Source organism: Nothobranchius furzeri, chromosome 10, assembly GCF_043380555.1.
Source record: "Nothobranchius furzeri strain GRZ-AD chromosome 10, NfurGRZ-RIMD1, whole genome shotgun sequence".
Taxonomy (NCBI): domain Eukaryota; kingdom Metazoa; phylum Chordata; class Actinopteri; order Cyprinodontiformes; family Nothobranchiidae; genus Nothobranchius; species Nothobranchius furzeri.
In genome coordinates this window covers 64,362,115-64,376,069 of record NC_091750.1, presented here as the reverse complement: position 1 = coordinate 64,376,069, position 13,955 = coordinate 64,362,115, and the positions used below count along the sequence as shown (strand labels likewise).

Sequence of the window (13,955 nt, the reverse complement as noted above, 5' to 3'; positions counted from 1 at the left end):
TACTTACCTTAAAACTCCCTCCTCTTCATTTTTCCCCTTTTCTTTTCATCTTTTCATTGCTTTTTACACATTTCTGTATATTTTCCTCCCATCACTTGTCTGGGATGTATGCGGGCGGTCCCATCTCATCGTTCGGACAAAAAGCAAAAAGATGACGAGCTACATTTATAACATATCGTAAAAATCAAAAGAATACACATCATTTGCTGCCTTTGGTGTCGGACTTAAGTCTTGTTTTTTTTTCAGAAATTTGTTTTATTTAAGGTCTCATACAGAATTAAAGGCTTTTGAAGAAATAAACTGTAAATGTCCTGTTTTATAGTTACAACACAACTAATCATTCACACACATTCACACACTAGTAGTGATGAGCTACAGTGTAGCCACAGCTGCCCTGGTGGCACACATACAGAAGCGAAGCTGCAGAGCCCTGGCCCTCTTTGCTCCTCTGCAATAAAACATGCAATGTCAACGCTTAAGTGAGGAAAGCATCTTATCCACCACTGGACCGAACTTTAGCTCAGTGTCTAAAGATGGCTGAGTTTTCCACTTTCATGTGTCCGGTAATTTTGTTGAGCTGAATCCACTTGGGTGTGCGACGTGCAATGTTTACTTTCTGAAATAAAAATCTTTTCAGCAGTTCATGGGATATTTTCAGTCAGAGGCTGGGTTTATGGTTAAGAGTTACTTATCCCTGTTCAGACTCCAAGCAGGATTAAGACAGCCATTACGCTCTCATTGCATTTCAGAGGGAAAAAGGATTCTGATTCTTTTTCCTTCCTTTCCTGTGAGTCTTCCTGCCTTATGTAACATACCATAACACACTGAATTACATAGGCCCCTGTTCTTTTGGCGAACAGTCAAACGTATAGGATTTGGATTATATAACGCTTTAAGAAAAGCCACATTCATCCTAGAACAAATGTATTAGAAGCAGGTGGAACTTGGATTATCTGGAATGTACACCAGCTTTCCCATTCTCTGCCCCCCATTAGGTTGTCTGTGGCATTGACCCTTCTCTCCCTGTGACTGCTGTACCTTCTCGCCCTACTTGTGAGGCAAGAATCAGGAGCCATGGCGCTGGAGAAGCTTGTGCACTTTGGGAAGCAGTTGCTAAGGGTGAAGCCGGTGAACTGTAACTCTGAGGACTCCCGTCTGTCCCGATGTCTCAACACATTTGACCTGGTAGCCCTGGGAGTTGGCAGCACTTTGGGTGCTGGAGTGTATGTGCTCGCTGGAGCTGTGGCACGAGATAACTCAGGTAAGAAGACATCCCCATGAGTGATAGGACTCTTGTGATAAATTGTTTTAAGGTACTGATCTTCTGCTTTGGCATCCCCTTCCAGGTCCTGCTATTGTTCTGTCCTTCCTGATTGCAGCAGCAGCTTCAGTGCTGGCTGGTCTTTGCTACGCTGAGTTCGGAGCTCGCGTTCCCAAGACGGGCTCAGCTTACCTTTACTCCTATGTGACTGTTGGAGAGCTCTGGGCCTTCATCACTGGATGGAACCTCATCCTCTCTTACATCATTGGTACACATACAGCCAGCTTTTTGGGTTTTCTCTTCTTCTTTCTTTAATATGTACAAGAAATGATCTAAAAAGAAAGAAAGAAGTAGAGAATTTCACTTTCTCTGTGCGTCAGGTACTTCCAGTGTGGCCCGTGCATGGAGCGCCACCTTTGATGAGCTGGTAGGGAAGCGCATAGAGCAGTTCTTCAGAGAGTACATGTCTATGAATGCCCCGGGCATACTGGCGGAGTACCCTGACATGTTTGCTGTTCTCATCATAATAACTCTCACAGGTAGAGAAATGTTCTCGTTCTTCGTATCATTTTTCCTCACGTCCCCTCCACCTTGAGCACGTTGTTCTCGAGGAGTGGAAGTGTAGAAATGCATGTTTAAGAAATTTCAGTTTTTCCATTCGTTCCTAGGCTTGTTGGCATTTGGAGTGAAAGAGTCAGCGATGGTGAACAAGGTTTTCACGTGTGTCAACGTCTTAGTCTTGTTGTTCATGGTGGTCTCTGGCCTGGTCAAAGGCACTTTGAAGAACTGGCATTTGGACCCTGTGGAGATCCTTAATGTCAGTCAAACGAACTCAAGTCACAAGTAAGTTCAATTGTTAGCCTCTTTTTACGCATTTCTTTTCAGAATCGGATGTCATTCATTTTTTTTCACTTTTCTTTCCTTGTCTAGCATTACTTACATCCTGCCATCCAAGGAGAGACTAGGAATGGGCGGCTTCATGCCGTTCGGTTTCACGGGTGTGCTCTCGGGAGCTGCTACTTGTTTTTATGCCTTTGTAGGATTTGATTGCATCGCCACCACAGGTAAGTGATGGATAATCTGAGAAAGACGTCAGCAGCTTGTGTCTACAGGTGTTAATCAGCAACTGCATTGTTAGCACCCTTCAGCATGAAGAGCATGTTAATCTATTGTACCATATAACACATGTGTCAGACACAAGGCCTGGCCCGCGGAGCATTTTTATGTGGCCCACGAGATAAATATCAAAAATATATTAAAACTGACCCGCTGGCCGATTTTACTGCAAAGACTACAACTCCCATGATGCTTTGCGGCATTAGCACGGAGCCGAAGCGCCCCCTCCTTTGTGTTTTTTCCAGCGTCTGCTGCCGGTGTCTGCAGCTCCGCTGTCTCGGACAAACTAAACACTCCTTTCACTCAGCGCCGAGTTTACTCAGCTATTTGCCGACGTTGAAGCCCAGAAATGGAGATTTTAACCGCTCAGTAATGTGTTCACGACTGAAAGAGAAAGTTTTCCAACTAACTTCCAGAAAGAGCTGATATAACTCCAGCGAGCTGCGACACGCTCAAATCAGCACGACTCTGTGGCTGCTGTAGTTTTTATTTTTCCTCCCCGACACACAACATTGTGGTCTAGCTGCTCAGACATGTTCAGCAGCACAATCCTATGTGAGCACCTGTTGTCATCCAGTGTTGCCATTATTATGATGAAGATGAACAAAACAACAGGAGTCTCCTCCTCAGCTCTGGAGCAGGTGAGTATCACAGTAAACCAGTGGAGCAAACTGAGCTTTAAATATGTTGGTTTTATGCTCTTTTTCTGCTCCAAAACATGAAAGTTAACAGGTGGGATATATTGCATTTTCATTTAGGATAAAATGATATTTTTATTTTGTTGTTGGCCCGTGAGAAAAGATTTAACCTGCAGTAAAACAGGAAGTGGAAAGGCTGCAGATAGATGAATAGAATAGAAAATCCCTTTATTGTTCCTCAGTGGGGAAAGCTAGATGTCACAGCAGCGATGACACTTATTACAGGAGGAAGAAAGGAGAATAAAAAAAGAAAAATGAATAAACAACAAGAAAACATAAATCCTGAATAGATTTTAAAAATGCTGAATATACCACAAGTAATGAATACCACTGATGCCTTTTATTTAAAATTGACTTGCTCGTGTGTAATTTGGTTATTCCACATTCAGTGTCAATGCAAAAATAAGTTTGTTTCCAAATTAAGATGTTCAAAATTGCATATATGTTGATGAAGAAAATGTGCAAATTTGTCGTCACTTTTTCAAAAAATATTAAGTTTGGCCCGCGACTTCATCCCAAAGTTTCATTTCGGCCCCATGTGAGTTTGAGTTTGACATCCCTGCCATATAACATCAAGATCATCTTAACCAGGGTCTTGGCAAAGTCTTTAGGTCCTTATTGTGAACAGAACTGGGTTCCTTCTTGTGCACGATGATGTTTTTGAGCATGCACACGAATTCTGTAGTGAGGTTGTACTGCTTTGTGTTTTTGGTGGGAGTGCATTCATGATGTGGGGGCCTTCACACAATGTAGTGGTTTGATCAACTCAATACAGGACAAGCCATGCCTAAGCCAAGCAACGCAAAAACACAACAGAATGTGTGAACGTTCACCGTGGGATCAGGGCAAGTGTGCAAAGGTCAAGGAAGTATACAGCTGCTCTCTTGAGTAGAGAGAAGGGAAGGGCCCTGTCTAGGGCTACAAGATGCAAACAGTGCTGTCAATTGATAACTTGGTTCACAGTGTATCTGCCCCCAGGGGGCCCCAAGCAATTGCCTGCCTTGCGTATTGGAGTGCTCCGCTTCTGCGCCGCCTCTTTGCGTTAAGAGTATTGGGATTTTGTGACCTGTAGCTGCATGCCAGGGCATGGCACAGTCATGGACACACAAGATATAATTGTGAGAATCTGCTGCTGATGTTTACAATGTGCTCCAATCCCAATAAGCCCTATCCTCATCATGAAGTATCGCTGTTCTACTGTGGCATGATCTTCTAGTGAGTAGCTGCATCCAAATGCAGTCCGAGTGAGTGATGTCAGGATGGGACCCCAGGTCACATGTCGTAGGGCCGCTAAGACAACGTGTTTATGTTTAGAGCTTAGTGAGGGAACACGGAAGCTCCTTTAGGACTCTGAAGCAGCATCGTGATTGCTTTCATATCAAAGGAAGTTTTCTACAGTTGCAGCAATGTTCTAACAGGCCGTGGAAAGTGTAGTGGGGTCGGAATCAAGTTTCAGTGGGACTTGGGTAAAATCAACAATGTTCTGTTGAGATCTTTGTATTTTGAAATGAAGATAATGAAAAACAATGTTCTGATCAGCTTCCCAAAGGTTAGTAGGAGGTAGGGGCACCATTTTATTGTAGCTGTATTTCCCAACTTCGTTCCGACTGTCTTGTGGGCCTGTTTTACATCAGGGATTGGGCTGGGACAGGGGGGTGTGACATAGTCTGGAGTGGTTTCAAACCTCAGCCTGTTCAAACTTCCATAAGGATTACATAAGAGTAGCAAGGCAGAGAGAAAAGCTGCCCTTTAAATACATCTGGCCCACTTCGGTACGTGGCAGAATGCCAAGGCCTGTGATTAAGGTATGGAGCTTGGGAAGAAAATGTTCGTGGGCCTTTTTCTTTACATTTTACAAATGTGCATCCATGAACACGTCTCTGACTTAATGCACGAGGAGAGCTTAAACATTTCCTCCAACGTCTGGCTCGCGGCCTCCCCCCACCCTTCGCTTTTCTACGTTCTAATAGGCTAAAGTTAAGTTGGCTCTCAAGTGACTGCTTGAGTTTTAGTAATATGTATGTCAAACACACTCATACACACTTCATCAGCAATAGTTCACAGTCATACACACATTCACACATCCCCATCCATCATTTGTTCTGGGTCGGTTTTAACTCCGCCGCAGAACAAGAACACAATGTTTGCCAAGGTTGCATAATCACCCGCAGCTGGGGGCTCGGGCTTATGGGACCACAAGGAATATAAGCTACTAGTCATTTTATTGCGCAACGTTACACAAAATATGTCCTGAATACATCTGGTTGTACTTGTTTTCTGTGTGCGCTGGAACTGTGCCACTGTATAAACACTTTATGAATACAGCGGCTGTTAAAGGGATTGCCGGTTGTAGTCCTTCAAATTTGTGAACATGCAAAGCTACGGTCCCCAGATTTGAGTACTTACTGGGGAAACGGGGGGTGTTCTGTGTTGTCATGTGACTACTGGAAATGTGTCCTAGTTGATCATGACAATCTGAACTTTGTGCAACAGATACAGACTTGCTCTTGCCCTTTTTAAACATCAGAGTATTTTAGTTGCAGGACTTTCTCTTTCTAGAAACGTCTAAAAGTGTCTTGCATTTATTTTGCAGTAACTTTTTGGTTTGCATTGCTTTAAACTGAACTGTGTAAATGTGTAATGTCCCCTGCAGGTGAAGAGGTGAAAAACCCACAAAGAGCCATCCCTATTGGCATCGTTTCCTCGTTGCTGATTTGCTTCGTAGCCTACTTTGGCGTTTCTGCTGCCCTCACCCTCATGATGCCGTACTATCTCCTGGACAGCAACAGCCCGTTGCCTGTAGCTTTTAAATATGTGGGCTGGGGAGGAGCCAAATACGCTGTAGCTGTAGGCTCTCTTTGTGCTCTGTCTACCAGGTAAGCACTCTGTACACGAATCCTTAAATCTGTTCATGTCTGTGTGGCTCTGATCTCACTTCACACTCTTAGAAGATGTTCATCAGAAGTGGCATATATCTCTGAAGCTTTTTGGAAACATTTTTTTTTACCCAAAGTCGAAAAGTTAAAATTCCAGAAGAGTGCAAACATAGCAGCAAATCTTTCATTTTAAAGCATTTTCTACAAAACAAACACTGAATGTTTCTGCTGGTAAGATTTGCTGCCTCTAAGATGGGCTGGTTTTCATTCTTTAGGATAGATTTGGACAGGATTGCACTGACTTTGAACACAACCGCTTCCACGGCACACTTTCTGCGTCACACCCTGTCTTCTTTGCACCCGATACATTAGCTCCCCTTCAACCTCCCCATCTCAAATTTCAACAGAAAATTCCTCTATTCCCAGTCTCTCATCGGGCAACTGCAGAAAAAAAAGCTCTGGACAAACTGTCCGCACATTCTTCTGAACATCTTTGCTCTTGTGTGAACACGACTTCAGAGACACATGTGGACATGCATGTGCACACATAGAAGCATTTGCACACTGTCCTGCCTGCAGCTTGTCTTTTTGTATTTTTAACTTAAGCAGACATTTGACCCCCTTTTTAAAAATACACACAGAGAAAATAAGGTGTGTGTGATTATGTAACACAGGCTGCTAAAATTACAGTTTAGCCAGAGCTCCACTTTCATCATGTTAAAGTTACAGTTGCAGGACGTGCATTTTTACTCATGTAAATCTAAATGTAGTCTAAATGTAAAACTTTGAAGGTCCAGTTAGAGGGGGGTCTCCTAAACTGGTGCTGCAGGTTTTAGTTGTTTCCCTGCTCCAGCACCTGATTCAACGGTTGTTCGGCAGAAACCTGTTGATCAGCTACTGATTCAAATCAGGTGTGCTGAAGCAGAGGAACTTCTACAGACCTCGGCGGAGACCCTGAATTTGTGGTTCCGAGTTGTTTTATTTAACATGTTCTTGCACGTTTCTGCATGTAATGTGATGCTCAGTGTGCAGCATGTTACAGAACTGTGCAAAAGTCTTAAACGCCACTTGGATGGTTTTTTTCTTCTTCAAATGAGCCAGAATTTTTTATAGTAAATTATTTGTTTTTTATTTTTACTCATTTAATGACAAAACATTTACATACCGTGCACATCAATCTCTTCAACTACTTATCTCATACAAAACGTCAAAATGTGACAGATTGCAGGTTTAGTTTTTGAGATGTTTATGTTTGTTTGGCGCAACTGGCCTACTTTTGTATGAAGTAGTTTGCATATTTTGTACAGATAATGTCTCAATATGCATAAAAATAGATACGTGATGTTAGCTACTTGAAAAACTGTTCAGTTTTAATTTATTTGGGGGGGGGGGGGGGCATATATATTGGCAGAGGCGTGACCAAGTCACTGCTTTGCAAGTCACAAGTAAGTCACAAGTCTCAAGTCAAGTCCAAGTCAAAGACAACCAAGTCCAAGTTGAGTCCAAAGTCAATGATGTGGAAGTCCAAGTCCTTAACTTTGAATTTTCAAGTCATGATCAAGTCATCTGTCCAACTTCAATTTAATGATGATAATAATAAATAAATTCCAGAAGTAAAGCTTCTTAAAGCTTCATGTGTTTGCTCTAACAGGCAGAAAGAGCAACTGAACCTGATTATAAACAAAGTTCAGCCGTACGAGATCACACCCAGAACGAAGAATGATTTCTAATTTTTGTACAGGTCGTGCCACTTTTGTGCTAAAATATCAAATATGCTCAAGTCTTCTTCAAGTCAACAGATGCAAGTTGATTCAAGTTGCAAGTCTTTGACGTTCAAGTCCGAGTCAAGTCGTAAGCTTTTATAGATTTTATCAAGTCAAGTCAGGTCATTAAAATAATGGCTCAAGTCTGACTCGAGTCCAAGTCATGTGACTCGAGTCCACACCTTTGTATATCGGTATCAGTTAATATCAATATCAGACATTAAGAATTATATTACATCATTAAATTAGATTTTGGTGTAAACAAATGCCGTTACTGAACATCTTTAAAAAAACATGTTTAAAAGTCCCCAAATGATCCAGTCTGGCAACAGAAAAGCTGAGAATCAGATTGAATTAATAAAACTAAGTGCGATCCAGCAGTGAGTCCACGGACTGAAACATTTGCTACAACTGGAAACACCGGGGGACCCAACAAGGAACCCTTAGGGCTACAGAAGAATCTGATGAACGAAGAAACGGGGGAGTACCTGTGAACTTGACTGATTAACAAACGAGGAACAGGTAATAAAAAATATATATAACTGAAAATACTGAAAAAAGAATAAAAGGTCCATTATCGGAATTCCTGGCTAAATTTACCGGGTCTTTGTGGCATGCATGTGTCTCCATTTCACCGGCCTGGCCCAAAAGGAGCATCCAGGCCATTCCAGGAACTAAAACAAAGTATTTTAACGGGATTATGTTTCAAAAAGGCCTGGTGAAGTCGCTGAGCAGGACTCGTGGTTAACTCAAGCTAGTTGGTCACTGATCAGTGTCGAAGCAGTTGCGATATGCTCAGGGGGCTGACTGGGACAATGATACTGGCCGGGAATTTGATACAGACCTAGCGCACTCTAGTTGTTCCAGTCTGAAGTGAATGTGGGTGGGTGGGGTTTGTTAGCAACACAGTAGAATATCTTCCTTGGTATAGGATCTCCGAACGGAAGGGGGAGTGAACCAGTTCTGCAGCCATACTATCGGGAAACGTCCCGGTGCTCCCAATGCCCAGTCCGCCACTGGATATGCTAACGTCTTAAGTCCTGAAAGGACTGTTTATTTTTTTATGGAGACACAATGGCTGAGAGGACCGAGCCATCATTTCTCCCGGTCACTTTTCTCTCTCCCAGAAATTTCCCAGAACTTCCATAATGGAAACACGGCTATAAATGACAATAACCTGGTTATTGAATCTCTGAAGGAAAAATGCAAATGACAGGGAATCATTGCTCAAGCCTACTAAGACTTTTGCACAGTCCTGTATGTTCAGACATCATGTTATCTGCTACACTGACTCTGTACTGTGTTTCCTGTAAATGTGAGCACTTGTCTCTGTTAATGTATGTCTCACGGCATTCTCTTGGGTGTAAGTGTGGATACTATATATCCTGGTCTCCCCCCATGGTAGCCTGCTGGGTGCTATGTTCCCTATGCCTCGTGTTCTGTGGGCTATGGCTGACGATGGGCTGCTTTTCAAGTTCATGGCCGAGATCAGCCCCCGCACCAAAACCCCGCTAAACGCAACCTTCGCTTCCGGCACAGGGGCAGGTGAGACACTTAACACGCATGTCTTTAAACAGCATCCATGTCCACTGTAGCCTCTTTCCATGCTTCAGGATTACACTGTGCACAGCTTAATGAGGAGCCTGCGGCATGAGTTTCCCAAACAGCACACTGTTTTCTAACTGCACAGTGGAAGGGAAGTGAAGCAAAAGTGTAATCAAGTGGCTTTAGCATGTGGAGTGTGTGTGTGATGCATTCGGATAATAAAAGTTCCTTGGAGCAGCATCATGTCCTTCTTGCTCTAAGCTTGTTCCAGTTTTCAATCCTTTTGCACGTTTCCCTGCCACATATCTGAAAATGCATTTTTTCCTTCTTTTTTCTCTATTCTTATTTTTTGTTCAATCTTGCCATTCCTCTTGTCTTTTCAAATCTTTACCCCCAACTGTCACCCAAATTTGACGTGTTCCTCCTCACTCTACCCCAGTCTGTTGGGTTCCATGTTCCCCCTACCCCGTATCATCTTTGCCATGGCACGAGATGGTCTGCTCTTCTCCTTTTTGGCTCGTGTCAGCGAGAGGAAAGCCCCGATAACCTCCACTGTCGCTGCCGGGGTCATGTCCGGTAAGAGGAAGGGGTAGCACAAAATTAAGAGGGCTCAGGGAAAAAAACGTGTGTATAAGGAGAGGGAAATAATGACGACTGAGGCCTAAAATCGGAAGATACAGGTATGATTTGATGGTTAAAGTTTAACTTAAAAATAAATTAATGGGGAAAGAACCATGAATGAGTAGCGGCTTTCACTGGTAGCCTTAGATTAGTCATCCTACGTTAAAGACTGCGGGGTAATCTGAATTTAGAGAATCAAGTAGATTTAATGGGCGACTCAAGCTGCTGTGCTGTATCTTAGAAGATTTTTAGGTGGCAGAATTGTGGTCTTCTGAGTAGCAGTTAGCCAGCCAGGCAAGCCATCCTTTATATGTGAATCTGGCAATGACCCATAGACAGATCTCAGTCATGCGGCGGGATCGACTGTCTTTCAAAATGTCTCTGCATGCTATTGGATAACAAACAATGTGACATGCTCATAGCTACCAACTGTACTGACTGTCAGTCAGTGGAGCAGTCCACCATCCACTCTCGAAGAAGATGTAAATACATCCATTCTAAAAAAAACTTTAAGGGATATTCCACCCAAAATAGAAATTTTGTCTGTTGACATGTTTTCCAGCATTAGATGTCTTTTTGCCTTAGCTTAGCATAAAACATGGTAAGTGAATGGATCCAACTAGCTTTGTGAGTAAAAACTAGGGTTACAGATAAAGCATTTTTGACAAGTACAAGCATAAAACGAGTAAAACCCGTGAATATCTGTGTCTGTGTGGAGGAAAACTCCACTTGCTGTGACTGGCAAGGCACAAGACTGTTCAGGCCTGCTGAGGTTCCAATGGAGCGTGGCTAGACCAGCCTATAGTGTAAAATCATTTTGCTTCTGCTACAGTCTGTCTATTTATAGGCTAGCAGTTAGCTTGAGTTACTCATGCAAACCAGTCTTGAGTAGCAGAGGTACTAAGGCTATCTACACAAGTTAACAACAAGCTACTCCAAAATGACATTTCTGCTATTTAACAAAAACCGAATGTTCACAACAATTCAAGTAAATACAATATTGAAAATTCTTATATTGCTTGACCTTTTTTTTATCAGATGTGTTTTCCAACACGAGTGTTTCTCAACACTTCTTGAATATTTTATCTTATGTGGAAATAGTATGTTGGAGCTGTATGCCGTTCAAAATTCATGCATTCACACCAGCAGCTTTATGAAATAATTCACATTAAATATGACTGTGCTAATGCAGGAATAAATAGAAGAAAGTACAGTTACCATCACAAAGATAATCAAAGCACCGCAGCCCCATGATTCTATTATTTTTTGTGATCAAATATCTCTTTATCCACATGCCTCTTATCTTTTCTGTCTTTTCTTTCCCTTTTATTGCATATTTTAGCAATCATGGCATTTCTGTTTGACCTGAAAGACCTGGTGGACTTGATGTCTATAGGTACCCTGCTGGCCTATACGTTAGTGGCCGCCTGTGCACTGGTGCTCAGGTTAGTTTAAACTGAGACTTTTTATTTTGTCTGCACATTTCCATGCACAAACAAGTCAACAACAAGTAGCTAATGCTCATTTTGAAGTAGGTCAACGCAAACGTTGAAACATTTTTCTTTTTTATGATTCAGACTGTTCCACTTGTGATTAAAAGTCATCCTTGGGATAAAAATAACTTAAATTTGTGACGTGAAGGTTTACAATTTCTAGGTTAACTACAGTTACATGAAAATAGTAGTCTTTGTTTAGAAATAAATTACATTAATATGTTTGTATTAATTTGATGCACTTTCATATTAATACTTCGTAGTGCAATAAAATCGCATAACATTTATTTGCAAGTGCAGCAAAAACGTTGAGTTGACACAATTTGTGCAAATGCAGTCTAGAATACGAGATTGCATTGTATTTGCTTCTATTTTTTCTAGTTCCTAATTTATAAAATAATAATTTTGATTAGTATTTTATTTATCAATAAATAAGTACTTCTTTGAATGGCACTTGGATCCTGTAGGACTTACGTCCTCCACCAGAGGGCAGAATTACATGTAAAGGATTTGATCCAGCAGGAGTGTGAAAAAGTTCAAAAGACAGAGCTACCAAGAAAAAGGCATAAAAGACATTAAAAAATGTGTTTATTTGGCCTTATGCCATTTTATACTCTATGAATTAAGTTATTGCTGATATGTTTGTTCCAGTTGATATTTTGACTGACATTCCTGCTGCTTCCGATCTTCATAATTTACTGCCTCCGGTTCCAGCAACTAAAATGATGAAATGCGTTACAAGGTAATAGAAAAATAGCTTAGTGTATTTGTGTGTGTGTATGTGTGTGTGTGTTGTTGTTACAGATACCAGCCCGAGCACCCTAGCATGGTGTACCATATGGCCAATAGCCATGAAGAGGCAGACCTGGTGGATGGCATCAGTGTCCCCAGCATGGGCATCCTGCCTGGTGTAGAGGAGAGGTTCAGCTTTTCCAGCTTACTGTTTCCAACCAACCCCGAGCCATCCTCGATGTCAGGCTTCGCCGTCAACGTCTGCACCTCTCTGATGGGTAAGTCAACAACCACTGTGAGAATCCCTGTTGTCATTATGGATTACTGTTAGAATAACGTGCTATGTATGATTCTGCAGGGGTGCTGATTCTGGCCTTCAGTATATTGGCCGTGCAGGGAGGCTTCGTCCTCTGGAACATCATAGCCCTTAGCTTGATCTTCACCGCGTGCCTCGTTCTCGTTTTCATCATATGGAGACAGCCAGGGAGTAAAACAAAACTTTCCTTCAAGGTCTGACTTGGCATGTTTTCTAAAACTATTTGAAATTGTGTACAGGTTATGTTGCTTGTCTGGTAACACAAACACGCTTTTTTAATTCTTTCTTCTACGATGACCCATAGGTTCCCTTGCTGCCTTTCATCCCCGTGCTTAGTATATTTGTCAACGTCTACCTGATGATGCAGCTGGACAGGGGCACTTGGGTTAGATTTTCAGTATGGATGGCTATAGGTAATTAAACATTCTTATCAATCTGACATTCTCAATTTAGGATGTGTACCACGTGCTTTATGATGCTGCTTATAATATGAAAGAAAGGCAAAAATGTGCTCAAATTTTTCATTAAAACACAAAGTTTAGAGCCACAATGTCCAATCTGCAAAAAACCTAGCTTCAAACATTTTTCATACCTGTTAATAACGCTCTAACATATTATGTATATAAATAAATTGTGGAGATTGAAAGAAAAATGAAATAAGTAATGAAGTGGTTCTATCGCATTTGTCTAAAAACCTCAGCCAATAACACGACTCGGTCCAAAAGCAAGATGGTCCTATTTGAACCACCACTCTTCCGCCTTTACCTGGGGCCTCTAATCGTTATCCGCTTGCATACTTTGCAACAGAACACCACTGGTGTGAGAGGTTACTACCACTTCAACTCTAGGACAAACGATCAGAGTCCCAAAAAGAAAAACACCAATTGAAGTCGTGGACTAGCCTAGTGAACTAGACCAAATTCTTGCTTTGCAAAGAATGGTCTAGGCATGCTCCATTGGAACCTCAGCAGCTCCTACCAGGACTCTGGCTGGCCAATCACAGCTCTCTAGAGGGGTTTCAAGCACATAAAGAGCTGTGATTGGTCCATAATGGTGGGCCAATCATAGTGCTCTATCTGCTTAGTGAACAAATCACAGAGCTTTATCCGCTTTGTGGGCCAATCAGGGCACTCTATATGCCTGGTGGGTGGGATGATGCAACAGAGTGAAACAAGAGTATGTCACATTCATTGTCCAGTAGCATGCGGAGATCATTTGAAAGACAACGGTAGGACCCGCCCCACAACCGAGAGCCGTCAATGGAGCGTGGCCAGACTAAATAATACATTTATTTAGTCTGGCTTGCCAGGCTAGTCGTGGACCACAAAAGACCTAGAAAAACTATGACTGATGTTTAACCCTCTTTCGTTTCCCCTGGCAATGCGGGTTCCAGTATCAGGTGGTTGTGGCGTAGGGATGATAGCTAATCGGACGATTTTCAAGCCACGAAAGACCCCACTTGTGGAAATAAAAATCACAGATGTGACAGCTTTAGTCCTACTGTGTGTGACGTCCAACCACACAGCTAAACTAC

General features: G+C 42.2%; 2 protein-coding genes across 4 annotated transcripts in view; one reads left to right on the top strand and one right to left on the bottom strand.

Moving 5' to 3' along the window:
* Positions 1-13,955, bottom strand: part of LOC139072261 (craniofacial development protein 2-like) — a 243,932-nt gene that overhangs the window by 142,792 nt on the left and 87,185 nt on the right. The gene's annotated exons all lie outside the window — the stretch shown is intronic.
* Positions 1-13,955, top strand: part of slc7a1a (solute carrier family 7 member 1a) — a 32,020-nt gene that overhangs the window by 13,039 nt on the left and 5,026 nt on the right. For 2 of the 3 annotated variants that reach the window (XM_015961701.3, XM_015961702.3), the window contains exons 2-12: positions 996-1,261; positions 1,347-1,529; positions 1,642-1,800; positions 1,930-2,104; positions 2,192-2,325; positions 5,729-5,951; positions 9,120-9,259; positions 11,223-11,325; positions 12,178-12,383; positions 12,464-12,615; positions 12,726-12,834. In XM_015961701.3, the coding sequence (XP_015817187.3) occupies positions 1,075-1,261; positions 1,347-1,529; positions 1,642-1,800; positions 1,930-2,104; positions 2,192-2,325; positions 5,729-5,951; positions 9,120-9,259; positions 11,223-11,325; positions 12,178-12,383; positions 12,464-12,615; positions 12,726-12,834 (1,771 nt within the window). In that variant the 5' untranslated portion in view covers positions 996-1,074. Of the gene's footprint in view, positions 1-995; positions 1,262-1,346; positions 1,530-1,641; positions 1,801-1,929; positions 2,105-2,191; positions 2,326-5,728; positions 5,952-9,119; positions 9,260-9,698; positions 9,836-11,222; positions 11,326-12,177; positions 12,384-12,463; positions 12,616-12,725; positions 12,835-13,955 lie in introns of all 3 variants that reach the window. The other variant, XM_070555905.1, reaches the window with a different exon arrangement.